Here is a 27718-nt window from a genome sequence, read left to right on the forward strand (position 1 = left end):
AAACACTGAACTGAACACTATTCATGTGATGAATAATACGTGATAAACATTCAATCATCAAGAAAAATATTTCTGCATGCACCATGACTCAACTGAACACACTAACAATCAAGTGAATCAAAATTACAAACCCCACTGAACCGAACAATATTCATGTGGTGAATAAAACGTGATAAATATTTAATTATCAAAAAAATATTTCTGCATGCACAAAGATTTAAATAAAAATACTAACAATCAAGTGAATTAAAATTAGAAACTCCACTGGACAGAAAGAAAATAAGAACACATTTCAGAATAAGTCGATCTACTAAATGAAGCAACTTAATCCAATAAACTTAAAATGCAACTAGGAGAAATAAATAAGCAGAGTATTTAGTTAGCATAGTATTTTTAGAAACATCTGAAACGAAAATTTAGGGGAAAATTTTTGTTTAATTTGCCATTGTGTCCGTTGCTTCTTGAGTAACCCGGTCGAGCATCATCTTCTTTGTCCAGTGGGCCACCCACGGTGGCGGGGGAGCATCAGGTCTATCCAAACGAGGGAACTTGGTTTCATGGAAATAAATAAGCATCAAAACAAAAACACTGTCGTCAACGGACTGTTTCTTTCCCTTTCTTATGTATATTTTTCCATGGAGAGTTTTTAAGTATCCATGGTATTCATTATATCAATCAATCAATTCTCTCAAGAGGGCGTGAGGAACATTCATATCCGGGACATGTGCTAGGGAACCGAATCCCATTTCTTCAACTATATGTTTCTTTTCCTGACTCAAATTCTTGAACAATGTTGCTATTGCCTTTGTTTAACATCTGCAGTCGTGAGTTTTCTGCAAAGTTTCGAAACAGAATGTCACGATATATTTATAATACAAAATAGATTTTATTTGAATCAAAGCGGATAAATATATTTAATGTGCTTACGTTATAGCGCGGCTTGTCCTTCTTTGTCACCATTGTCTTCTTCATTTTTGCTGTAAGGACAAAAAAATTTGGTCAATAGTTCACTCAATACACCGACAAGCACAAGCATGTATATCTTAATCAAGTGAATAAAAATGTCCCAGCCCACTGAACCGAACTCACTTGATGCACTAAATAAAATATGATAAATTATGAAATAGCTAGAAAAGCATTTTTTTCATGTAAAAGAAGTTACCTGAACACACTAACAACCAGGTGAATCAAAATTATCAACTCCACTGAAAAGTAATAAACATTCAATCATCAAGAAAATCATCCATGCATGCAAAAGGACCAAACTGAACACACTAACAATCAAGTGAATAAAAATGGCTAACCCTACTGAACCGAACGGCATTCATGTGTTGAATAAAACGTAATAGACATTGAATCAGCAACAAAATCATTTTTGCATATAAAAGGAACTAACTGAACACATTAACAATCAAGTGAATGAAAATGACCAACTCCACTAAATTGAACACCATTCATGTTGTGAATAAAACGTGATAAGCATTCAATCAGCAACAAAAGTATTTTTGAATGCAAAAGGACTCAATTGAACACACTAACAATCAAGTGAATGAAAAAAACCAACTCCATTGAACCGAACGCCATTCATGTGCTGAATAAAACGTGATAGACATTCAATGATAAAGAAAAATATTTCTGCATGCAAAAGGACTCAACTGAACACACTAACAATCAAGTGAATGAAAATGAGTAACTCCACTGAACCGAGCAACATGCATGTGCTGAATAAAACGTTATAAACATTCATTCATCAAGAATAGTATTTTTGTATGCAAAAGAAGTCAACTGAACATACTAATAATCAAGTGAATCAAAAATAGCAACTCCACTGAACTGAATGAAAATAACACATTTCATTCCAAGCCATAGTTACGCTATAAAAATAGAATCAGAATACGTCGATCTACTAAACGAAGCAACTCTATCCAGTAAACCTAAAATGCAACTAGGAGAAATGCGAGATTGCAATATTTTAAAATGAACAGTAGTTTTTCTCATACATTCGTCAGTCTCTGTTGCTGTGGTGGTTCGTTTTTGCTTCTTACTTCTGAAATCTTCTTGCGATTCTTCTCCAGTAGTAGTTTTCACAGAGAAAGTGAGTGAAGTTCGAGTAATTTTGAGAGAGATTCGAAAAGAAGGACGGTTTCGTGTGTGTTGAAGAAGAAGGAACGTTTTTTCATAATAAAGCGCGAATAAAGTAGCGGTTTCGTGTGTGTTGGGCGCATGTATTTCACGTTTCATTTAATGGTATTGGTTTTTTTAGTGTTGGATCAACTTGAATGGACTTAGATACAAAATTACATGGATGTGTAGTTTGACTGTTATGTAAAATACTTTATTTACAACTAGAGAAAGTTAATCATGTGTTTTGTTAAATAATTTATAGACAAGCTGTTGCCAATATCTCTTATTATACTAACTTTAGATGTTGTAAATAAAGTATTTATCATATAGTTTCAAAATAGAATTTTTCATCTATTAACCAAGTTTGAATTTGAATAATGTAAATGAGATTTTTAAAGAAAAATCAATTGAATGTAATTCTATATGTAAAAGTAAATTACACATATATAATAGCCTTTTTTTAATATATATATAAAAGTGAAATCGACTAAGAAAAAGTATAAAGAAATAACGATGATTATAAATAATGTGAACAATAGATTAAAAAAAAGATAAAATTAAAATTATTAAAATTAAAAATTAGATTCTTAACTAATTAATTAATATCATATTTTAAAATTTAAAAAATTAGGATTAATAATTAAACACAGTCACACTATATATGATTATTTTCAATATCACCATAACGGCATAACCTCTTAATCTCTGGTCCACGTCCGACCAAAACAAACTCGTTCTTGTTGCAGCCGTTCAGACGCAGTATAACGCCGTTGTTCCCCTTCACCCTGTTCAAACGCAGTCGAAACACCGCAGCCTGTGCACGCCGCTGCAGCCTCACCCGCGCCGTGTCCACCCTGCCGACGCTGTCACAACCCTACGTCCACACCGCTGCAGCCGCACCGCTAATATTCAACTCTCTCTATCTATGCGGATGATTATTTTAATTCTTATTTGGATAGTTATTTCTTAAATTTAGTCTAAGTGTATAATTAACAAATATTAGATGTTCATCTCACTACGTAAGCGGATGGCTATTTTAAGTATTACATGGATGGTTATTCCAATTGAATCAAACAATTCATATATATATATATATATATATATATAAAAGATGTTGTACAGGGTTGAAGGATACCTAGAAGAACCTTGGCACGCCGACGGTGCAGGGATTGAGGAATGTTGATGCGGCGTGTGGGGGGATGGTTTGCGGATTAGTGACGGCGAGAAGATCTTTGCTGGCGACAACAGTATTAAGTGAGTGAGAGAGACACGCTCGGTAAGGGCCGGTTGCTGACCAAGTCCGGCACTAAGAGATTGGGCGGCAACGATGATGCGCGAAAGGGAGGAGAGAAGCGCCGATTGGGAGCTGGTTGACGCAAGGACAGCCGTGAGCTGCTCGGCGTCGACGGTGACGTCCGGCGACGGATAGAGACCCGCCGATGAGGATGCTGGTTGACGTGGCAGCAAGGGAGTGAGGAGATTTGGGGAGAAACAGTAGCCGCGGTAATTTAGATAAGGAATTTGATGGTTAAAATTTGAAAAAGTAAGTATTAAAATTTTTTATTACCTCATTTCTGTGCATTTTTTTTTTATTTTTAGTGTGTCTAAGATTTGAGTTTATTATTCACAATTTTCATTATTTATTTAACGGATGTGATCTACTAATATAAATTTTAAAAATAATTATCTGAACTATCAATAATTGAGGATAAAACAGTATTTTATTCTATACAATATTTTTTCATGCACAAACAATTTCTCAAAGTAAAATATAATACGAATGCTGATTAATTTTAATATTGGATCAATATTTAGCCGCGCCAGATGCGGATCTTAGACTAGTTTTGTTTAGAGATACGCATATAAATTGTTTAGACTATTGACTTGGGTTGATGATGATGGATTGGCATGGTCATCTCTTTGGTTGGGCCTCGTTTTGAATCTCTATTTTGCATGACTCGATCGTTATTGAAACCAAATTTTCGAAACTTTCCATTAAACTTTTTATTTTATTTTATATTTCTGCGATTTTCTTGTTTCTCTTTCAAGAAGAGAAAATTAAAATTCTTAATCTCGTGTAGCAAAAGCTATGTTAATTAATTTTGGATTCTTTGTAGCATTTTTCCTTTAATGCACAATAAATATACTTCATATGATCCTAATCTCTAGAGTTGTATTCATGGTTAAAAAGGAAGAAAATATGCTGTAGTTATGAGCTTGGTGAATAGATATTGTTCAGCCTCTAAATTGCATAAGTTGAAGTTCCCCTCTCTAAAGAAACTATTGTATAACTTCTTTCCTTTGTCATCTGTTTTAGAGTCCATAAGTTGAAGTTTCCTCTCCCTCAAAATCATTTTGAGAATCTGTCATGTTTTATTTCTGAGGCATATTTATAAACGATCTTATAAGATATGGAAATGCAAAATTGAAAGCGTAGTGGGGGAGCTTCATGCAAAAGTGAAAAAAGGTAGCCGCTGGATATTTAAAAATCCAGAAGAATATATATAACTAAGGGGGGAGCTTTCAATATTAATTCTCCATACCAAAAAAAATTAATCGATGCCATAAGAGAAAGCAAAAATTAAACAAGAATAAATATATAGAAAACATGCTAAAAGATATGGACATATCAAATATAATGACCAATATTATTAGTGCCCGTTAGTAACTAAAAGTGGTTGCTCCTATTAGGAATAAATAGTACAATTAATTATGTGTTAAATAATTTGTTATTGTTATTATATTAAAATATTAATATAATAAAGTCTTTAATTAAATTTAGAGATTTATTATTGTGATAGTGATCATAATATTAAGATATAAATCTTTTATAATTTAATCTAAATTGTTCTTGATCATAGAATTATTAAAAAAGGACATTATAATCCGGAAAGATCAATATATATAATAGTTTTCATTGCATGAAGATTAATAGATTCCATTTATTAAATTATATATATAGAGATATAACCATTGAATTGACTCACTTTGAAAATTCCTAATGATTATAATTACCGCATATTTGTCAATAGAATATTCTCAAAATGAACATAGTAATAAAGTTCCTTTGATTTGCGACTATCATAATAATTGACAATATATTTATTATACTTTGATTCTAGACACCTAATACCCTAGGGTGCTAGGTGAATGGACATTAGGTATGATTTAAATACTTGTAAAATTAATAATTAGTCAATAAAGAATCCGTCAACTCTCGGTAAAGAGTTTGAGCTCTACTATTATAATGACTGAGATGAATAAAACCTTGGTCAACGGGATTGAATGAATGAAGAAATGAATTTCTTAAGTCATTCACAGTTCATTATAATAATGGTAACAAGTTAGAGTTTGACCATTAAACCATACTCTAAGAGCTGGAAAGATGGAAGGAATTATACTTTGTTCTTCTCAGGTTCTTAGTTATTTCATACTATCGGGTGGTTGAGGTGTGTTGTTAGACGCCAACCTTGATTAGTAAATTTAGTATGACTAATTTACTACCCGCACCTATGGGGTCATACACTAACGAATGTTCTAATCTTTGCTGTAGAATTATTTAATTATTATTTTAATTTGATAAAAAATAATTATATTAATTCAAATAGAATATTATTATATTTTTTGCTAGCACCAAAAATATAATAATAGTATGATAATTGAGAATATTAAATGAGATTTAAGAATAATTAGTTATTCTATTTTTAAATTTGAATTATAAATTTGGATGAGATCCTAACTGATTGTGTTTTAAATTGAATTATAATATGATTCATAAATTTAAAAGATTCAAGTTTAAAATAATAAGATATGATTTAAATTTGAATTTCAATTCAACTTTAGAATCAGTAACAAATCTCATACTATATATATATATATATATAGAAAAAATAGATGAGAATAAAAACACAAGAGTTTTATTCCTTTACCTCTACACACATAAACTTACGTGCACCTAATTCTTGGAGCGTGCAAAGAATTACAAGAGGTTTTTCAATTTAGATCAGATGTTCATTAGTTAAGGAGTTAACAATAAATATTGGTCTCGATATAAATACACATAGTGTCTTTCTACCATCGAAGAAAAAAAAAATTTTTACTAACGTACACAGGTATTTAAATCTGATCTATATATTGTTTATTTGAATAAAATTTAAACACAAAATAAATTTTTAAATTTTTTTTTTCGTTACGTATTATAAACACATAATAATTCTTTAGCACCATCGTCTATCAGCTAATAGGAATTAATGATTAGGGTCAGGGAATTTAGCGAAGGATGAAAATGATTAGTGCCGTGACCTGTGGACTTTTCCTAACTAAATACACTTCTTTCATCATTGATGGCGTTTTTGAGAAATTGAACTACAACTGATAGTGACTTAGTATAGAGGCTTGCTATACATACAATTCTTTTTCACTTACAAGTTTTACAAGTTGCTACACATTAGGGTCTTTTAATGCGTTATTCAGTTTCCAAAGCGCTACACTCACAGTGAATTATGAACGACTCTTCTTCCTCTTCCTCTTCCTCTTCCTCTTCCTCTTCATCTTCCTCTTCCTCCATGTATTTTTTCGTTATTCTCTTTGCCTTTTCATTAATTGTTTTACTTGCGTTTATTACTGGTATTCTTGCTTCCTTTTTTTCGATTTTCATGGTTTCTGAAATCAAGTTTTGAAATCGTTTTGAAGATAATGGAATGTCAGAAATACACCTAAACGATTACAGAAATACACCCAAACGATTATAGAAATACACCCAAATGATATTTCTTCGTTATTCTCTTTGCCTTTTCATTAGTTGTTTTACTTGCGTTTATTACTGGTATTCTTGCTTCTTTTTTTTCGATTTTCATGGTTTCTGAAATCAAGCTTTGAAATCGTTTTGAAAATAATGGAACTTCAGAAATACACCCAAACGATTACAGAAATACACCCAAACGATTACAGAAATACACCCAAACGATATTTTTTTGTTATTCTCTTTGCCTTTTCATTAGTTGTTTTACTTGCGTTTATTACTGGTATTCTTGCTTCTTTTTTTTCGATTTTCATGGTTTCTGAAATCAAGCTTTGAAATCGTTTTGAAAATAATGGAACTTCAGAAATACACCCAAACGATTACAGAAATATACCCAAACGATTACAGAAATACACCCAAAGGACACCTTATGCATAATTCAGAACTCTTTCTCTTTCTCCTCCTCATCTTCTGCTGCTTCTTCTTCTTCAAAAACGATTTCAGAGCTTGATATCAAAAAATAATGGAAATCAAGAATAACGAAAAAAGAAAACAAAGAGAAAAGCACGTAAATGAAGAAGGAGAAAGAGAAGGCAAAAAACGAAAGAAAAGAAGAAGAAGAAGAAGAGGAAGAGGAAGAAGAATGTGCAGCAAGAAGAAGAAGACGGTGCAGTGAAATTGTGCAGTAACTGTTGAAGAAGGAGAAAGAGAAAGCAAGAAACGAAAGAAAAGAAGAAGAAGAGGAAGAGGAAGAAGAACTTGCAGTAACAATTCAAGCGCGTTAATATAATAACTTATAAAGACTTGTATAAAAAAATGCTTGTATGTGGAGAATTTCTCCTTAGTATATATGATAGTGACTTAGTATATATGTTAAGGGTAATGCTAAGGAGACAAAAAAAAAAAACAGTCAGAATTTGTCTTATTTAGTATTTATTAATTGTCGTAACAATTAATAAATATTAAATAAGACAAGTTATGACTTTTTTAGCTGATTTTTTTTTGTTATCAAACATTTTCAATATGTTAATATGTGTCTTCGTATAATGTCAAAATAACTAAACCCATTTAAACTTCGACGTATCTCAATTACTTGGGATTTTGTTAAAGATTTTTTTATTTGGTGTCCAGGGATTTTGTTGAAGATACTTAATTAACAATATCATCAAAAGTTAAAAAAAAAATGTTTTGTATTTTTTAAATTAAAATATTCAATTTTTTATTATTAAATAAGCTGAAATTTAATATAAAAAATATAAAAAACTAATTTTAGTTAGTCAATTTTTTATTATAAAATTAATTTTTAGGTCTCCTTTTTTTAAAAGTTTGAAATTTAGGATTAAAACCAGTGTTTTTGTCCTTAATAACATTACGAAAATATGAGTCTTTTAAAATTATGTTTTTTTTTATCATGACATGATCTCCGTAGATAAAAAAAATTAAATAATAAAAAATTAAATAATAAAATTTTTAATTATTATTTTTACATGAAAGAGTTTAATTTTTTATTAATAATTAATTTTAATATTCATTATAAGAAAATTGAATGTATATACTTCTACATTTGATTAGGTGTTAAGTCTATTACATAAATAAAAATAATTAATTTTTATACTTACTATTTAAAAATAATTTATATATATATATATATATATATATATAAATATAATTAGATATTAGAATAAAAAATTTTATATTAATAGTTATAAAATTAACTCAAAATTTTTTTTAAATAGTTGAATCTTGATTTTAATCATTAATCACAACATTATTATCCTCTATAAATTATATGTAATAAATATTTGAAAGATAAAATATCATTTAGAAAGATAAACGGTAAAAATTTAAAATTAGATAAAAAAACTAAAAAAATATCCAAATAATAATAACAATAATAATATATTTTTATGTGAATAATATTGTATGACTATTTTGTAATTATATTTAATAATAATTTAATGTATTTTTTATAATTTTATGAATTTATTTAAATTATATTATTTTATTAATTTATTTTTCTATAACACATAAAGGTAGAAAGAAATAAAGAATGAAAGAGAAAAGAAAAAGATAAAGAAGAAGAAAAATAGAGGGAGTTTCTTAATTTTGGAAAAAATTATTTTAATTATAATGAAAGAATATCTCAAGACACATTTTGGTTTGTCAAATTAATAATATAAAATATAAAATATAAGTTATATCAATAATGCTCCATGTCCATGCAATAGCCTTAACAAAGTCAACTAAGTTATTTTTCATTTACGCGCCTCCCCCCACCCCCCAAGTTATTTTTCATACACGGACGCCCCTATTAACGTAATTACGTAAAGCTTCTTCCTCAACGTAAACCTTTTTCGATCTGCATTACATTTATCTTCAACGTAATAAGCTCTCGTCGTTCTTCTCTACTCTCGTTCTTCTTCTTCGTTTTCTTATATGCTCTCGTCGTTCTTCTTCGTCGTTTTCTTCTTCAATCTGCATTGTATTTATCTTCTTCCTATTCTTCTTCGTTTTCTTCTTCGATCTGCATAGGATTTATCTTCTTCGTTTTCAGATTTCAATAGCGTATCAAAACAATAAATTATTCAACTTCAAATCAGTTGAATGAGAGCGATTTGGATTATTCTTCTGAATCGAATCAAGCGGATGAGGTTTGGATTATTCAATTTTGAGTTGAATTGAATAGAATGCAATTGCTAAATTCTAAACGCAGGTGTTCTGAATTGAATTGAATTGAATTGAATGGAATGGAATGGAATGGAATCGCTATATTCTAGAAGTAGGTGTTTTGAATTTGATTTTATATAGACAATGTTCGGTTTATTTAGCATTGTACATCGGTTTCATTTTGATAGTATTTCTCGGTTCATTTTAGACGCAGGTGTTCTGAATTTAAATTTCTATAATGGACAATGTTTGATTCATTTAGTATTATACAATGGTTTTGCTTTGATTATATTTTTGGTTCATTCTGGACGCAGGTGTTCGAATTTGAATTTATATAATGGACAAATATTCGGTTCATTTGATATTATACAATGATTTCGCTTTAATAATATTTTCGGTTCTTTTTACAGTCCAAGTGTGTTGTGGATAAACAATTTGTCCCAAAGATCGGGATGACTTTCAAGACATTGGAAGAAGTTGGAAAGTTCTACAAAGATTATTCCAAACTTGCCAGTTTTTATACTAAAATAAGGAACACGACTCAGAAGGGAGATGAGATTAAGAATCAACAAATTACATGTAGAAGAGAGGGAAAGTGAAAATCCAAGATATCTCCAACTCTGAAGACAAACCCCTCAACTCCAATAAACTGTCCAGCTAGGATTTATGTACATATATTGAAGGACGTCAGTCTTCGGATAATTTCCAAAGTTGTTCTAAATCATTCACATTTTTACTGTCCTGATCGAGCAGAGATGCTCAAAAAACACAGAGAGATAAGCATGTTTGTGCGTCGCACCATCAAAAACAACGAAAAAGTCGGAATCAGACCGAGTAAACCATATGAGTCATTTGTAGCAGCAGCGGATAGTCATCAGGAACTAAGTTTTATCGAAAAAGACGTGAGGAATTACATTACAAGGGAAGTAAGGAATGTTTCCAAACAAGACGATCCCAAAGAATTTGGCAAGTACTTATTAAGAATGAAAGAGAAAAATCAAAATTTCTTTTTCGAGTTTAACCTCGAAGGCGATCACTCCATCAAAAATGTATTTTGGGCCGATGCAAGAAGCAGGGCTACATGCGAGTATTTTAGAGATATTTCATTTGACACCGCTTACAACACAAACATGTATTCGGTTCATTAACATATAGTTTTAGGTTCACATATAACTGTTGCCAGTGTCCATTTTTGTAGGTCCAATCTGATTTTTAGTTCTTTTGTGGGCGTGAATCACCACAGTCAGTCAACACTTGTCGGATGCGCTCTGATAAAAAATGAGAACATCCAATCATTCAAATGGCTATTCGAATGTTGGCTCCGTTGAATGTGAGGGAAGACACCAAAAGGCATTCTTACCGATCAATGCGCATCGATGCAAAGGGCTATTGAGATGTGTATGCCAACATCAATTCACCGGTGGTGCATTTGGTGCATCATGAACAAGATACCAAGCAAATTAAATGGCTACAAGCGACACGAAGAAATCGAACAAGAGATGAGCCATGTCGTTTGGAAATCGTTTACAAAAGCCGCATTCGACAGAAATTGGAATAATTTTGTCACAAAATATGGTGTTGGAGGCAATAAGTCACTTTTAGGTAACCGAAGTTTTAATTTGAATTATTTGATGCTGTTATTTTTTCAGTGAAAACGTGAATAACTTTCGGTTTATATGCACGTATGTTTTCGGTTCATTCTGCAGAGTTATTTGAAGATTGTCATTTATAGATTTCAATTTATCTAGATCACCACTTCTGGGTCGGGATGAGAAGCATACAAAAGAGCTAGAGCATGCATGCATTTTTTAACAAGTTTATCACACGGAATAGCTCTTTGATTTAATTTGTAAAGCAATACCATAATTGCCTAGCAAGCAGAAAGCAAAGAGAGACAGAATTTGATGCTACAAATTTTCACACCGTGATACTGTGCGCAACAAAATCAGCAATAAATGCTCAATTTCAGCACGTGTATACTCATGAGAAGTTTAGGAAGTTCAAGCATAATTTAGAGGAAAGGTGAATTGCATCACAAGATCAATGCATTCCACTCTAAGTTTTATGACATACGAAGTTGTAGAGCAGGTTTCTAACTCCACATTCAACAAGTTTTTTGTTACTTAAGACACAGTATCACGAGAAATTAAGTGTCACTGCTTGTTGTTTTAGTCAAGGGGTATATTGTGCCGCCATTCTCTTAGTGTCTTAAGCTTTGAGCGAGTAGATAAAGTAGCACCAAAATATATATTGGAACGCTGGAGTAAGAACATAAAAAAGAGGCATACACATATCAAGAGCAGCCAAGACGAGCCTCTATTGGAGCCGAGAAACAAGAGATTCGACGATTTGGTGTTTTGGTCGCACAATATTTGCGAATTTGCGTCAGAATCCAAGGAGCTTACCGGAATTCTACACCAGACTTTTGATAATGTCATGGCCAAGATGCAAGAATATCAAGCGAAAAGCAGAAAAAAAAAAGTTTGTTATCTCACGAAGACGCGACGTTGAGTAATGTGAACGGCCTTCAAAGCCCCCACGTGTTAGAACAAGAGGCCGTCCCAAAAACAGACTGAAATCAAATATGAAAAAAAAGATCGCAAATGTAACAAAGAAAAAGAAAAAGCCAGTTGTAAGCGAACTAACATTGATTTGCTTTTGGTTAAGGAAAATTTTCTTTGTGCATTTTGCTAAATATGATTTATTTGGTCTTTTGCAGCTGAACCTTTTAGATGTGGATCAATGATTCAGTCAAGTTCCAGCCTTTATGATACACAGAATATGAATTATTCCGAGGAGGATTATAGAAGTTTTAGTTTTTATTAACATAAATTTCCATTTATGTATGAGCAAATTTTAGTTTATTGAAGTTATAGGAGGATTAATTGATGTTATTCTTTATTGAATAGTCACTTTTTTATTTTTCAAATTAGCTTTTTGCAATTGTGTTATATCAAAGAGTTTATGTATTTCTGAAATTTGAATAGTGATATATACATTGTTTTTGGTTCATTTAGTGCATTAATTTCAATTCATTTATGTTTTGGTGCTCTTGATGTTTAATAAATACCTTGAATCCATACCCAGACAGTTCCAATAAATATATACACTAACATAAAGATTTTCATTAACATTAACATTTACATTAACATTCACATATATACATTAAATAAGAAGTGTTTACTTTTTTACAATGAGTTAATCAAAGTAGTGTTAATTGCAATTTCTTACACCGAGTCAAAGAAACTATAACCTATTTACTCTCTATATCCCCATATGAGAATTTACAAAAAAGGGCTTGAGAGGGCAGCGGATGATTTTGTGAGTCTTATGGTTTCAGATGCCTCAATAGCTTTATTTCTCAATTTATTTATCTTGTTCAAAAGAATGGTTGGACCATACTCCCGCTTGAAGGCATCAATTTCTTCCTACAATTCAATTGAAAGAAATTACTTAATTTAAAACTAACTGAAATAAGAAATGAACCGAATTTTATTAATTTAGAAATTACTTACTTGTTTCTAACTTTTAGATTTATACTTCCCTTTTTTATCTTTTCAGGATCAATTGTTTCCAACCATTTCATCACGTATATCCCGCAATTATAACTAAAAAAGAAATAAGAGAGTAAAATATGATTAATAGGAGGCACAATAAAACATATTAATAATAGCACTATAATAAAGAAAGATTTTTACGATATTCGTTGACCACTAATCGTGATATACTATGCTTCAACTCCCTCTCCGTCCTCTATTAAGGGTTTTGCCCCAGCATAAACCCTCATTTGGGATACGATTAATTCCTGAAAAGGATAAAAAAAAGTGTACTTTAATTCATTAATAATTGAAGGAAACCAAAGTCTACATAAATATGTATTATGTAAATAACTTACAACAAATTTGTTTAGAGTAATTCTTAATTGAGGTATTTCATTTTTCTTTTTGTTAACGGGATCAAGTACATAGAATGTCTTCTTCTTGACATCGGTAATCCACAACTACCAATGTCTTCCATTGTAAATCGGTACAAACAACTGAAGATTGAAAACATGATAGAATATTTTAGTCTAAATGATAGCAAACGATAGAATTATTAAAGAAGTTTTAGAACACAACTTACAAATAAATGTGATGCCAATTTTTTTTTCTCAAGAAAATGGAGAAAGTCCTTATATTAATTGATCGGTATGCCTTGTTAGTTTTTGGATCAATGTAGTTCTCGTCATAGAGTCCCAATATTATATTCTACCAATTGAACCTCAGTTAAATTTCAAATGAATCGAATTACTTCAGATTTAAACTAGCAATGACATACATTCAATCAGCAAAAAGATACATTTTTTAGATTGTTAGACCTCTTCTTTTTCAATAGTCCAAACTTACGGGAGGATGTTACTTGATATTTATTTTGTTAGTTAGAATTTGCTAGTAAATGTTATTTCTCTTTGTATAGAAAGTTGTTAGTAGTGGATCTCATTGCATATGCTAAGCTATATAGTTTATTAGTGCAGCAAGATAATTCTGTTAGAAACAGTGTTTATATAAATAGCAAATTATAGTATTATATTTTCTGAGTCTCATCATTATACAAGTTCAATTCTCAATTCCTTCTTAATTTCTCTATTCTTGTTCTTCTCTATGTTCATATACAATTTTTACATCATGTGATATAAACTAATAAATACACTACAAATTACATATTTCAATAAATAAAATAATTAAATTATTTATTTAAAAAAAATCGTGAGAATGAAGTCCTTGTTATATTCGACCCTGGTGTCATTACTGAATTGCCACGTGGCGGTGGCATCAGCTGCAAAGCTGAACATAGCTAGCGATGAATAGGGGTGGCAAAGTGGGCCGGCCTTCCCCAACCCGCTCCGTCCCGCCTAGACGCACCCCACCAACTAAGGTGAGTTCAAAATGTTAGCCCGTCTCGTTTTATGGTGGATTGACGAGCCGGCGAACTAACCCACTTAATTTTTTTTTATTTGAAAAATAAAATTAATTAAAATTAACCAAAAAAAAAATTAAAATAAATATAAATAAAAAATATTCAAATTATAACATAATTTTTTTATTATTTTTTAATTTTTAATTTTAATAAAATTATTTAAAATAATATTTGTTAATAAAATTATTTTTATTTTAAAAAATAAGTTACATAATTTGAGCATATATACAAAATTATAAAATAAAATAAATAACTAAAAAAAAATAAACAAAAAATTTAAAAATTTAAAAATTATATAATTATTAATTTTGTAGTAATAATTACTCTTTTATTTAATAAAAAAAATTAATAAGAATCAGCCTTGCTTGCCATGAGGGAGCATTTTATCACCTTGGATCCCAACAATGTGCTCGCAAGCAACTGGTCTAGCAGTACCTCTGTTTGCAACTGGATTGGCGTCACATGTGGCTCTTCCCACCGCAGAGTAACTTCCTTGAATCTCTCCGGCATGGCTCTTGATGCCACCATCCCTCCGCATCTTGGAAACCTGTCATTCCTTTCTCGCCTGCATCTTCCCAACAATAGCTTCCATGGTACTCTACCTGCTGATCTAGCTGGATTACGCAGACTGACGATCATCAACCTCAGATTCAACAAATTCACAGGAAGCATCCCGTCCTGGTTTGAATTTCTACCCAAACTAGAATACCTGTTACTGAGAGGGAACAGTTTCTCTGGCACAGTCCCACACTTTCTGTTCAACATGACTTCCCTGCAATCGCTTGAACTTTCTGAAAACAAGTTTTGGGGTCCCTTACCTTCCAGCATTTTCTTGTCTCCTTCTTTGAAATATTTGTATCTTCCTAACAATCAACTGTCAGGCGATATCCCTTCAGCTATCATCGACAGTTCGTTACTACAGGATATTATCCTCTACAGAAACAACCTATCCGGACAACTGCCGGAGCGCATCTTCCACCACCGTCCAAACTTGGAAGAGCTTTACGTGTCTTGGAACGCCTTATCCGGTGAACTTCCACTCAGTTTGTTCGATTGCAAACAACTGCAATATTTATACTTGTCCAACAACACCTTGGGTGGAAACATACCATCAGCCATCGGGAATTTAACAAGCCTCAAACAGATCTATCTTGGCTTTAACAAATTCAGAGGTATCATACGTATGTTATGGCAATATGACTCTACGAATTGAGATTGATTAACTTTATCATTATTTATGCAATTTAACATATGTTGTGGCAGGTGCAATACCAAATGAGATTGGTAATCTACGTAGTTTAGAGATTATGAATCTTCCTTTCGCCAATGTGAGTGGCAACAGTCCACCATCAATCTTTAATATTTCTACCCTACAAGAAATTGATGCCTCCCAGCAAGCCTAGGCTCCATGCTTCCAAACCTTGTTGGGCTGTACATGGGGATTAATTATCTCAGTGGAAGAATTCCAAGCTCCTTGTGCAATGCCACTATGCTCAAGAGCATAACTTTGTCTAGAAACTCATTTTCTGGATATATTCCAGACATTTTTGGCAGCTTAAGAAGCCTCCAGCAGCTCAGTCTTGGTGAAAATAATTTGACAAGTGATTCAGAGCTAAGTATTATAAATTCTTTCACGAATTGTAGATATCTCTATTTGTTGTCATTTAATAGCAATCCATTGGATTCCATTCTTCCAATGTCAACAGGAAACCTTACTACTTCTCTGCTCAACTTGAATATTTGGGGTTGTTCATTGAGAGGCACCATTCCAGCAAGTGTTGGCAACTTGATAAACCTTAACCTCGGTAACAGTCATTTTATTGGAACTTTTTCTACTAACATAGGGAAATTAAAAAAGCTACAAGGCCTCTTTTTAACTGACAACCAATGGGAAGGATTTGTTCCGCCTCAATTGTGTCAACTAACGAGCTTGTATAAATTTTCCGTTATAAGCAACAAGTTCTCTGGCCCTATACCTTATTGCTTAAGCAATCTTACCTCATTGAGATGGCTTTGGCTTTCTTCAAATAAATTCAATTCAATACCTTCCACCTTGTGGGACCTGTCAGATTTATTGCTTTTAGATTTATCTTCCAATAATTTAAGTGGAAATCTCCCATTAGATATAGGAAATCTAAAAGCCATGAGTTGGATTTATTTATCAGGAAATCAGTTTTCAGGTAGCATCCCAAGAAGCCTCAATAATCTTATGAATTTGGTTCGTCTTACCTTTGACATGAAACAAATTTGAAGGGCCCATCCCAGAATCATTTGCTCGGATGTTAAGTTTGGAACTCCTTGATTTATCAGAGAATAACTTGTCTGGTATCGTTCCCAAAACATTAGAGGCACTTGTGTATGTGAAATATTTCAATGTTTCTTACAATAAGTTAAAAGGAAAAATCCCGGATGGGGGACCTTTTGCAAACTTCTCAGCTCAGTCGTTCATGGGGAACAAAGAATTATGTGGTGCTCCTCGTTTCCATTTTCCGGAATGCAAAATTGAAAAATCCCGAAAATGGAATGCACATATTGTGTTGACATATATTTTACCTGCAGCAATAGTTGCCACCCTTCTTGTGGATTCCTTTGCATCCTAAAATTCCGAAAGCACAAGGTAATCAACAATTCAGAGGTGGATCAATCAGGAGCAAGATGGAGAAGAATATCATACTATGAAATTCGGCAAGCAACAGATAGGTCCAATGAAAATTAAAAGATTACTCTTGAACTAAAACTCCATTGCTTGAAGTGTCTATTTGTTGTTGTATTTTGTTGTTTTTTATTAATCAGTTTACTGTTTAATTTGTTTGTTGTAATGTTTAGGCAGTCCAAACTTAAGTTAAATTGAGGTAAAATGGGAATAATGTCTGGTGAGAAAATGATGACCAAAATTGAACAGTGTATGGGGGAGAAGCAAGGCTTTGTTCTACATGCACCAAATTTGCTTTTGCCTTTTGCTATTCCTTCTGATCAATCTAACCTTCTAGACTAACCAACTTTTCCCACTGAAAACTTAAGTTTGAAGTTGGAAACTAAATAGTTGTATACGATACTATAGAATAAGGAATGATTCCTAAGCAATATTTATCACCCGAAAGGTCAGAGTTAGTTTCCGGCTAAAACATATCAGAATATTCCTTAACTGATGAGACCAAAACGAATTCCAAGGACTAACTTGTCATTTATCATGTGTGTTTCCTTGAGCACTATGTTAAATAACCAGTAAAATACAAAAGAAATTGGTGGATGCAATTGAATTTAGATAACGTGGCCCAATCCCTTCAATATGGAGACTTCTGATGTGCATGCAACCAAAAATCTTCACTCTCTACACAGCAGACACACACAGAGGACAAGATATTCATCGATAATCTGAACTTAAATAGCCACTTCATCCCTCCCTCCGGTGGCCGGAAAATGGCAGTGCCTGCGAGCGGACAGATGTCAGTCTCATCCGTGATGCAGTTACGTGGACCAACAAGTCTCAGCCTCAGTGGTAAGAAGTGGAGTCATCTTGTGAAGTTTAGTAATGGAGAAGTAATGGGACGTAAGCTCAGGCTAAGACAACAGCATGGTGGCAATGGCTGCACTAACAATGTTAGGAGGAACCATATATGCATGTCTCTCACTGCTGACGTGGGTAGTCAATCCAAGGTTTATTACCTCATTCCTTAGTCCTTTACTTTGATTCTTAACCATGGTCCATGGGATACTTTTGTTGGAAGAAAAATTTCTTTTAAATGCATAATTTGTAAAGAATGAATTAATTTATGTAAAGCACATGATGATGGGGCGCTGCAGTTGAGAGACTTGGATGCTGAGAGAAGGGATGCTAGGACGGTTGTGGCGGTTATACTTGGTGGAGGAGCCGGAACCCGTCTCTTTCCTCTTACAAAGCGCCGAGCCAAACCTGCTGTCAGTTTCTTTTCTGTTCTCATTGTATTCTATTTTTCGATTGTGGAATGTTTATGGATTTGGCCATCATGTTGTGTAGGTTCCTATTGGAGGTGCTTATAGGCTCATTGATGTGCCAATGAGCAACTGCATCAACAGTGGCATCAACAAGGTCTACATTCTCACTCAGTTCAACTCAGCTTCACTCAACAGGCATATTGCACGTGCTTACAACTCTGGCGCTGGTGTCACCTTTGGAGATGGCTATGTTGAGGTATACTTGGCATGGATTCTGTGTTGAAGAACTATACTTGTGATTACTCAAGACTAAGAATGCTTGTATTTATTATTTCAGGTTCTTGCTGCCACTCAAACTCCAGGGGAGGCAGGTAAAAGATGGTTTCAGGGTACTGCTGATGCCGTAAGGCAGTTCCACTGGCTCTTTGAGGTATAATAATTCTATAGGAATTAGAGTAGTTACATAATCTACACTTGAACTCTTTAATCCAAGTTATGTTGTTTAACTATGATGCTGTAGGATCCTAGAAGCAAGGATATTGAGGATGTCCTGATTCTTTCTGGGGATCATCTCTACCGAATGGACTATATGGACTTTGTTCAAGTAAGGCACCGTTTCGTCCAATCAATAGTTCTTCCTTTCCTCCTTCAACACTGTTGATGCATTCAAATTTGACATGTTCTGACTCATCTTCATATCCAGAATCATCGCGAGAGTGGTGCAGATATTACTCTTTCTTGTCTCCCCATGGATGACAGGTAGGTTGGGTTAATGGTTTTCGAATCTGTTTCTAGTATACATAATCACATGATGTATATCTTGAAATCACTTTGTCATCTTTCTCTGAATGAGAAACTAGCTCTTTTATCAGTTCAAATGAATAAATGATTCAACAATGTTTGTCACATATTATTGTTTAAAACTCTCTTCATATGTGGCAGCCGTGCCTCTGATTTTGGTCTAATGAAGATAGATGATAAAGGAAGGATTCTCTCATTCAGTGAAAAGCCCAAAGGAGAAGACCTAAAAGCAATGGTAATATAACTCATGTTTGTGCTGCTTCTTACATATTAGGAGTTTCAAGAATAAGGTTTACAGCTAATACTGCTTCATAATATAGCAAGTAGATACAACTGTTCTTGGGCTTTCAAAGGAAGAGGCTGTAAAGAAACCATACATTGCTTCTATGGGTGTGTATGTATTCAAGAAGGAGATACTTCTGAATCTATTAAGGTACTGAACTATAGCAACATGTGAGGCTTTTCAGAGAGGATTCAAATAAAAAATAATATTAACTGAAAATGAACTGACTCGTCCTATTGCAAATCTTGTTTCGCTAAGTGCTACAAATTTATTTAATATAGATGGCGGTTTCCAACTGCAAATGACTTTGGATCAGAGGTCATCCCTGCCTCAGCTAGAGAATTTTACATGAAGGTAAAGGAATAATTCACATATGATATTACATGTGATGTGATGTTTATCTTTCATTTTTAGTGCACTAGATTTCAACCCATCCATGCAATCCACATATATACAACCATGAAATATTTATGAGACAAATGGAATCCTGCCTTTGGATCTAGCAGAGAGCTTATGTTCACCCCATGAACATTCATAATAAATACTTGCCTGCAGGCTTATCTCTTCAATGATTACTGGGAGGACATAGGAACGATCCGATCATTCTTTGAGGCAAATCTAGCCCTCACTGAGCATGTGAGTCTCAAATTTTACTGTATTGCCACTCTTATTGAGCTTCAATATCATGAATATATCCAGATTTCTAACTAGTGGAAGGCTGTCCTACACTACAGGTAAACCTAAGACATCAATTAAACTTCAAGCTTTAAAAACTTCTACAAACATGTATCAATTAACCTTTATAATTTTATTTTCAAAGAACAATTTTGCTTGTTCCATGATTGAGGTGTTTAACCTTACTGACTTAGAAAATATTGTGTAATTTTCAGCCACCCAGGTTTAGCTTTTATGATGCGGCAAAGCCAATGTATACATCAAGAAGAAACCTGCCTCCATCAAAGATTGACAACAGCAAGGTCAGTCAGTATCTAGTCTTCAAACTTGCACATGAACATATATTGTAAGAAATCAACAATAAGAAGCACAAAAACCATAGCACATGCTGATGGGTATGGACTAAATTAATTTATACAAAAAACAAGAAAAATTCATAAATCATGTATTATTGCATGCCTCTCTTATCATCTAAAGGATGGAAATCACTATTATTTTCTGCTATCAAATCTCAAATTTCACATTTTAGTTGTCCTTATGCAGATTGTTGATTCAATTATATCACATGGGAGCTTTGTGGATAGTTCGTTCATAGAGCATAGTGTGGTTGGAATCAGATCCAGAATAAACTCAAATGTTCACTTAAAGGTTCCGTGTAACAATTCTAGTTACAGAAGATACCAATGCAATGCATTTTTTCACCAGCACTACTATAAACACCTGATTTATCAGCAGCAATTCTCAAATTCATAGGTTAAACATTTCAGAAATTTTTGTTAACTAGAAATATACATAATACATACTCTTCGTCGATGTAGGATACTGTGATGCTTGGTGCTGATTTCTACGAAACAAAATCAGAAGTGACAGCACTATTAGCCGAGGGAAGAGTTCCTATAGGGATAGGAGAAAATACAAAAATCAAGTACACACTGCAACTCTCACTTTCTTAATATTTGTCCATTGGTTCCTCTTTTCATATGTTCTCACTTCTTTCTTGTCACATATGCAGAGACTGTATTATTGACAAAAATGCTAGAATTGGAAAGAATGTTGTAATCGCAAATAAGGATGTAAGCTTTGTGAAACTAAGCTATGACAGATTTTTTCTTCTTCTTTATATATATAGCACAAATCAGAGCATGATTGTTGTATGATGAAATTTGGTTTTGAATGAACTGCAGGGCGTACAAGAGGCTGATAGATCTTCAGAAGGGTTTTACATCCGTTCTGGTGTTACCATTGTATTGAAAAACTCAGTAATTGAAGATGGACTGGTCATATAATAAATAGATAAATAAATCAATGCAGTAAATTCACCCATCATTTACCTGATCCATTTTCTCATGGATTATCATAACATGTAACGATGGGAATGTTTTAGTTTTATAATGATAGGGGAAAAAACTAATAAAAAAGTATCAATTACCAATATTTTGTTTTTATATCATACTTCTTATATTCCAGTTCTGCATGGTTTAGTTACAGCCCATGTAATTATATGTTCTAGTTATCTTAAGTAACTTTAAGATTTCATATACATAGCAATACCCCCTTATCGCTACTATTTAAAAAACTCATCAATTGGTTGACCTGAAAAACGAAACAAAAATTAAGAAATTCCAAGTATTTACTGTTGGTTGTAATTATCTTAAAATATATATATCAACATTTTTAGAATTTGATTTGGGTTTAGAAAACATGTGACTTTATATTATCCCAATTATCATAAATTGTCACTCAACAAAAGTAGTTATGTTAATAGCCTATTCTTTAAATGGTCATAATAAATAAATCTGACTAAACGACAATCTAAAACATTTTATATTAGTACATAAGAATTAATCTCATTTTTAAAAGTCAAGAATAATAAATATTTTTATTTTTTATTCATTGACCTGATATATTATGTTCCCAAACGAAGACTATCAACATAGACGATTTTTTTAACGATGAATGTATGAAGTTAAAGCCACTTTCAGTTTCAGGCACAATAAGATCTATCACTATCATATTTATAGACTGGAAGTTTAGGCAAGGTTTATGGAATAAGCTCCTCAGAGTTAAACATCAACTCATTTTCATATTTCTGCAGAACAAACCTCTCCTCGGGAACTATAATGGTGGTAACAGTACATTTCATGTCAGAAAAAGGTTTCCTACAAGTCCTGCCTGCTCGATGAAGATAATCAATGGCAGTCCTTGGCAAGTCAAAGTTGTAGATATGAGACATTTCAGGAAGGTCAACTCCTCTAGCAGCTATATCTGTTGCAACAAGCAGATATCCACCTCCTTTTCGAACCTCCTGAATCGAAGACATAGCACACAGCACACACTTGTCACCATCCTTTGTTGAAATCAATACATATTCTTATGCTACTGAATGGAACTTACCAACAATGAAACTGCGCGTGAGTTGAAATTCATGTCATCCTCGAGAAGGACAATATCTAAAGGCCCTTCATATGATGTCTTCAAAAAGTCAATGACAAGGTCTGTTGATGGAGCATTTCCAGCCTTTTTGGACTTCTCAGACTGCATAGTGCACAACTTACAGATTACATAATCCAACTGAGAAAGAGTGAGGAGGAGGAGTAGATATTAAGAAAGTTATTCTCGACATACCTGTTCACCAACAAATATAATGCCAGACTCAGGTGCATCAGACTGAATCAAGGATAATAGGGTTTGTAGTTTCCTTTTGTTATTGCATATCTGGTGATTGAAACAGCATAAGAAATTCCATAATACCTAAAATAGGTTTCTAATGAATGAATGACTTGCAAAGTTAAGTTATTATAATATAAAACAGTAAACATCTTTCCAAGCCCAAAGGAAACCGGAAAATATACTGGCAACTAATGAAAAATGGATAACACACACTTCTTACTATAAATCTATGACACAGGCGAGATGGCATGGGCTCCACTGGACTGACATGGATATGGATCACATCACTCTGGAAAACAAATAATGAAAAGCATAAAGTCAGAGTGAACTTTTAAGAAACCTCAAAGACAATCAAATAGTCATATCAACAGACCTTTGTCCATTTTTGCTGCACACAATCATGAAGAAATCGTCTGTGCTGTGGTATAGATGCACTTGCAAAAACTGTCTGACGGTTATTGCACGATGAATATGAAGTCAAAAGCTTTCTAAGAGAACTAACTTGCTTTGAAGAATTGAAAATGAAGTCAACCTAAGCAGAAAAAAATATATGATATGACAAAGACTTAAAAATGATCGGGGGAAGGGTGAAAATTATATTTAAAAGAAAAAAGACAGGGCTTTATTTAATCTCAGGTCTTAATGCTTAAAGTTCTCAGGTTATAATTTCTGAAATTGCATCAATAGATGATAATGAGATGATCATGACATTTTCAAAGAATATCTAAGCATTGTGGTGCAATCATGTTTTACGAAACTCGCACACACACTGGGAAAAACAAATATGGAAATCTGCATAAATACTCACTAATTAAGTGGAGAAGAACAGCTTTTACCTCATCAACAATTAGCACCCGCACAGATTCAAGCAAGAAAATTTGTCTTTCAAGCATTTGGCATAAACTCCCAACTGTTGCAACCACTACTGTTGGAGGCTCTGCCTAGAATTTAAGAAAGATTAATCTTAAATGAGCATCAAAATGGTTTTCTCTATAAGACTCAATGCTTCTACTGATCAAAGAAAATGGCCAATTCTACAAGGTTAGACAACAACTGTGCAGTAGTTATTATCTAAACACACACATTTGCTAAGCAAGCCAATGAACTATAAGCAGTTGTATATGAGAATGCTAATGAAATGGCTTACATAATTTTTAGTAAATGTATTTTGCAGAATATAACATACTAAAGCATTAGTTTCACTGTGTACCATTAGTATCTATAGCAGCGAAAATGTAGAAAACAAGAAATTAAACAGAACTTACTGTAAAAGAGGATGAAAGGGCTTTACCTTTAACCAACTCTTGTGTCTTCTCAATGTTCCTCCATCTAAGAGAGCCATGACGGTACACGACTTCTGCTCCTCGTCAACTCCAGTTGGCTTTGCTGCCAACATCCTTGCAACTTTAGTGACCTTGCCAATAAAATGTTTTCACTCAGTAGTTAGCCCTTTCCAAGGGAAATCGCCCTGTTATATGGCGCCAAAAATATTTATCATGTTGCTATAGCATAAAAAGTTCAAAACTCGTCGGCATTCTTACTTGCATGCCAAGTTCACGGGTGGGGACGACAACAAGCGCTTGCACAGAAGATTTCAAAGTGTTGATGATGGAATAAATCAAAAGCAGGTATGTAAGTGTCTTCCCAGAACCTGTCTAGATTATAAGTAAAATAAGGTTACAGATCCACATTAGTATTACTTCTTTAACATTGAATGTTAGGCTAACACACGGAAAGTTAAGTAAACAAGGAAAAATGTTTAGCCATATGAGAATCAGTCAAAAAGTTTTCTAACACGTTGAAACGAAACCAAGGAAAAAGGAGAGAAAAGTTTGCTATCAATAAGCATACAAATTGAAAAGAGCAGAATAACCTAACCTGAGCATGAAGTATACAGTCACGGCCGGAGAAAAGATGAGGCAAAGCCTCCCTCTGAACATCTGTAGGCATCACATATCCAATCTCTTCCATCCTGAAACAGCAACAACAATGACTGAGTATGATTAAGCAGAGCATAAGAAAGAAGAAACTTGAAATTACCTTTGCAAAATATGGGTGGGGACATGAGGCTGGCATATATCTCGCAAAGTGGGAGAATGGTTAATAAGTGGTGGTTGTGGAAGAATGCATTGAGCTGCAGGGTAGGTTCGATTAAGGTTACGTAAGCGAGGCACATGATAAACGGTGACAGTTCGCTTTACAAATGGCGCGACCCTGACCCCAAGCGAGAAACTGTGAGTCTCCATGGACATGGATGGAATCATCTTCTATCTCGCTCGCTCACTCTGTAGACACTAGCCGTGGCTGTTTGGGTTTTATTTTTGGGCCAGGGTCTGGGCCTGGCCTGGCCTTTTTTATTCTAACAAAAACTGTATTGGACCTAATAAAAAAGATAAGGATGATTGGATGATGATCGGATCAAAATCAAACAAAGGCGTAGGCGTCTGACTCGGAAGGTGGATGCGTGTTGGTGGCTGCTTTTCCTCTTTTTCTGCTTTCGGCAATCGCTTTCTTTGACTTTTTTACAATCTCTGAGTCACTGTCAATCACTATTCACTAATATAAGGCTGCTCAGTGCTCTTCTTTTTCTTGTTCAACGAAAATCGAACGTCTCCTTCGCCGACACGCTACCTATAGTCCTATCCAATGCCCACTTCCGACGACTGCTCCGATGACGCCTGCAGCATTTGTCTTGAACCCTACACCGCCAACGACCCCGCCACTGTATCATTCTCTTCTTTTATCTATTTATTTTTTTAGTTTTGTGGACAATTTACAATCTTTATTCAACACGATTGTAGCCACATGGATTACTAATAGTATACTCTAGTTTTAAGAGATTTGGTATTGCTCAGAATTTCATATACATAATTGCACTTGAATGTTTGTATTCTTACTGTTGCTAGTGCAATTGTTAACATTTAACAATGAATGTTTATTGACATGTTTTCTTTCCGATCCCAGATTACCAGTTGCAAACATGATTATCATCTGCATTGTATTATTGAATGGTAAGCCTAATTGCTCTTTAAATATAAATCAAGCTTCCCCTTTCATGATTTATAAGACATGAAAAATGATCCAATTCTCTGTTTCTCACGTATTTTCCTTTCCTTTCTTTTTTTTTTTTCTTAGGTCACAGAGAAGCAAAGAGTGCCCAATATGTTGGCAGTTACTTAGCTTAAAAGACCCCACCAGGTATTTGGTTCTACCTTTGGTGCATTTTTCTTTTCAGTTTTTGTTAATATGCTTTATAACTTGTAGTTTTAACCAATAATCCATCACCGATATTTTCCCCCCCAGCCAAGAGCTTCTAGCTGCAGTGGAGGCTGAAAAACGCTTAATATCCAGAAATGAACATTCATCTTCATACGCCAGCTCTCCTAGTCCCCTTGAACGACTCAATGATGATCATGTGAGTGATTGGAAGAGTATCATATCTGTTTTCTTTTGTTAATATTTACTTGTATGAGTTGTGTTGATACAAGATTGCAAGTATCATTTCATGGACTTGAGGTAAAAATTAAAAAAATAATCATAGGTAAATTAATTTGCTGGTGTTTGCAGGATTATCCTTGTTCAGATGACTCTGATCTTGATGAGCAACTTATGCAACACCTAGTTGCTACTGCAGCAAGCACAACTGGTCATGTTCACAGACGAAAAACGCAGAGATATTCTGGTGCAGGTCCATCAGAGGTTCTTGTTTCAAATTATTCTATTCCAGCTTCTAGGATTCAGCCACCATCTGAGGGTAGTGTATCATCATCTTCTGAGAGTGAAGTCTCTTTAAAGCCCAGGTATAAAGCAAGCAATGCAATTTGTTATTCATCAGGAAGCTCATGTTGGTCTTAGAGTCTAATCACTCAATTCATTTCTCCTGCTGTTTTAGCTGGCAACCACTTGAGAGTGATAGGAGAGTGAACACTTCTGAAATGTTCTCCTTCCCCAAGTCCATCAAGTCCAAATTTTCTTCTGCTTCGGCAAGGTAAAGTGAATATTTGTTGCAGTTTGTGCCAGCTACTACAAGAATCCCATTGTTGCTAATGTTATACATGAATATTGTAACAGATATAAGGAATCAATTTCAAAAAGCACTCGAGGCCTTAAAGAGAAGTTGATTGCTCATAATGCCTCAGTGAAAGAGCTCAGTAAAGGTGTTCGGCGTGAGATGAATGTAGGCATTGCTGGTGTTGCAAAGATGATCGAACATCTTGATCTTTCGTCGAAACGGTCAAGTACCATCAGGCCAGTCAATGGTAGGGGCATCTCTATCATCCCCTTCAAAGGGAAGTCTGTCCAGCAGAATAATTCCATTGAGCAGCAGCAATCTGGAGTTTTGGTTTGTCATATTAGTTCAGACTCTCCATCTCTTGTTCCTCCTCCAACTCCAAGAGTTCAGGGTACTACATATAATCCCTAGCTCCTACAGTATCACAGATTTTTTCTCTGTTCAAACCATTTATTCTTAAAAGGATTGGTTCTTTACACACGTTTATTTTGGTCATTTAGAGTGAACAAATGCCATGAAGACTTAAGCTGGGATTAACAAATCTACCATGCTATGCTCTGTCACCAGTCCAGGAAGAGGCCTGCAGTGCAAGAGACGTCCTGGGAGCCAATGTACCTGTTGGTATGCGTCCTGCATATGCTCAATAATTTCTAGGAGTTACGGATTATTTATGATCCGTTTACAGTCAAGTGCTTTCTTCTATTCTGAATAAGTGCCTATCAAATAGATACTGTGAACTGCATTGATTCTTATTATCTTATCCCATCTATGTTGCTTTCTTAAGAGCCTTTCACATGCCGATACTTGCATTGATCTTAATGAAATAGTAGCGTTTCTCTGACATACGTTATTCAAATAACTAATTTGATACAGA

At 33.7% G+C, this 27718-nt stretch overlaps 3 protein-coding genes, 1 long non-coding RNA gene and 1 pseudogene across 8 annotated transcripts; 3 read left to right on the forward strand and 2 right to left on the reverse strand.

Annotated features, from left to right (window-relative positions):
• Window positions 1-628: 628 nt before the first annotated feature.
• On the reverse strand, window positions 629-3581 carry LOC148578691 (uncharacterized). Its single transcript, XR_015899883.1, has 3 exons — window positions 3260-3581; window positions 928-977; window positions 629-833 (listed from the first exon to the last, which is right to left on the reverse strand). It is a non-coding gene; the product is annotated as an uncharacterized LOC148578691 (long non-coding RNA).
• A 12176-nt stretch (window positions 3582-15757) lies between these two features.
• On the forward strand, window positions 15758-17350 carry LOC107637449 (uncharacterized; annotated as a pseudogene).
• A 318-nt stretch (window positions 17351-17668) lies between these two features.
• LOC107637438 (glucose-1-phosphate adenylyltransferase large subunit 3, chloroplastic/amyloplastic) lies at window positions 17669-21607 on the forward strand. Of its 2 annotated transcripts, none has more exons than XM_016340854.3 (15): window positions 17669-18145; window positions 18293-18406; window positions 18486-18659; window positions 18741-18833; window positions 18924-19007; window positions 19107-19162; window positions 19346-19439; window positions 19525-19637; window positions 19769-19841; window positions 20043-20123; window positions 20378-20464; window positions 20706-20810; window positions 20981-21087; window positions 21175-21235; window positions 21347-21607. In XM_016340854.3, exons 1-15 carry the CDS (start codon window positions 17909-17911, stop codon window positions 21446-21448), a joined length of 1581 nt encoding a protein of 526 aa, XP_016196340.1. In that variant the 5' UTR covers window positions 17669-17908; the 3' UTR covers window positions 21449-21607. The 2 variants fall into 2 exon arrangements, with proteins under 2 accessions (XP_016196340.1, XP_020959946.1); XM_021104287.2 differs by having other exon boundaries at window positions 17790-18127.
• Window positions 21608-22144: 537 nt separating this feature from the next.
• Window positions 22145-25119, reverse strand: LOC107637460 (P-loop containing nucleoside triphosphate hydrolases superfamily protein). Of its 4 annotated transcripts, none has more exons than XM_016340880.3 (10): window positions 24873-25119; window positions 24711-24804; window positions 24374-24487; window positions 24124-24246; window positions 23669-23773; window positions 23206-23280; window positions 23053-23121; window positions 22788-22877; window positions 22557-22697; window positions 22145-22467 (listed from the first exon to the last, which is right to left on the reverse strand). In XM_016340880.3, the coding sequence occupies exons 1-10, from the start codon at window positions 25094-25096 to the stop codon at window positions 22204-22206; spliced, it is 1299 nt and encodes a 432-aa protein (XP_016196366.3). In that variant the 5' UTR covers window positions 25097-25119; the 3' UTR covers window positions 22145-22203. The 4 variants fall into 4 exon arrangements, with proteins under 4 accessions (XP_016196366.3, XP_016196359.1, XP_088358134.1 ...); XM_016340873.3 differs by having other exon boundaries at window positions 23206-23364; XM_088502008.1 differs by having other exon boundaries at window positions 23206-23364; window positions 24374-24483; window positions 24873-25114.
• A 128-nt stretch (window positions 25120-25247) lies between these two features.
• LOC107637480 (E3 ubiquitin-protein ligase RHF1A) lies at window positions 25248-27689 on the forward strand. Its single transcript, XM_016340895.3, has 8 exons — window positions 25248-25556; window positions 25797-25843; window positions 25968-26030; window positions 26136-26247; window positions 26400-26632; window positions 26725-26820; window positions 26904-27235; window positions 27345-27689. Exons 1-8 carry the CDS (start codon window positions 25479-25481, stop codon window positions 27347-27349), a joined length of 966 nt encoding a protein of 321 aa, XP_016196381.1. The 5' UTR covers window positions 25248-25478; the 3' UTR covers window positions 27350-27689.
• The last annotated feature ends 29 nt before the right edge of the window (window positions 27690-27718 follow it).

This window comes from Arachis ipaensis, chromosome B1 (assembly GCF_059453495.1).
Source record: "Arachis ipaensis isolate K30076 ecotype BB chromosome B1, ASM5945349v1, whole genome shotgun sequence".
NCBI lineage: Eukaryota > Viridiplantae > Streptophyta > Magnoliopsida > Fabales > Fabaceae > Arachis > Arachis ipaensis.

Coding starts and splice junctions, on each gene's coding strand:
- LOC107637438 (XM_016340854.3), top strand. CDS start 17,909: ATGGCAGTGCCTGCGAGCGGACAGATGTCAGTCTCATCCGTGATGCAG. Junction 18,407..18,485: donor AGCGCCGAGCCAAACCTGCT/GTCAGTTTCTTT, acceptor CATGTTGTGTAG/GTTCCTATTGGAGGTGCTTA. Junction 19,638..19,768: donor ATACTTCTGAATCTATTAAG/GTACTGAACTAT, acceptor TATTTAATATAG/ATGGCGGTTTCCAACTGCAA.
- LOC107637460 (XM_016340873.3), bottom strand. CDS start 25,096: ATGATTCCATCCATGTCCATGGAGACTCACAGTTTCTCGCTTGGGGTC. Junction 24,247..24,373: donor CCCGTGAACTTGGCATGCAA/GTAAGAATGCCG, acceptor TTTATTGGCAAG/GTCACTAAAGTTGCAAGGAT. Junction 23,122..23,205: donor TGCAGCAAAAATGGACAAAG/GTCTGTTGATAT, acceptor TTTGTTTTCCAG/AGTGATGTGATCCATATCCA.
- LOC107637480 (XM_016340895.3), top strand. CDS start 25,479: ATGCCCACTTCCGACGACTGCTCCGATGACGCCTGCAGCATTTGTCTT. Junction 25,557..25,796: donor CCGCCAACGACCCCGCCACT/GTATCATTCTCT, acceptor TTCCGATCCCAG/ATTACCAGTTGCAAACATGA. Junction 26,821..26,903: donor TTTTCTTCTGCTTCGGCAAG/GTAAAGTGAATA, acceptor ATATTGTAACAG/ATATAAGGAATCAATTTCAA.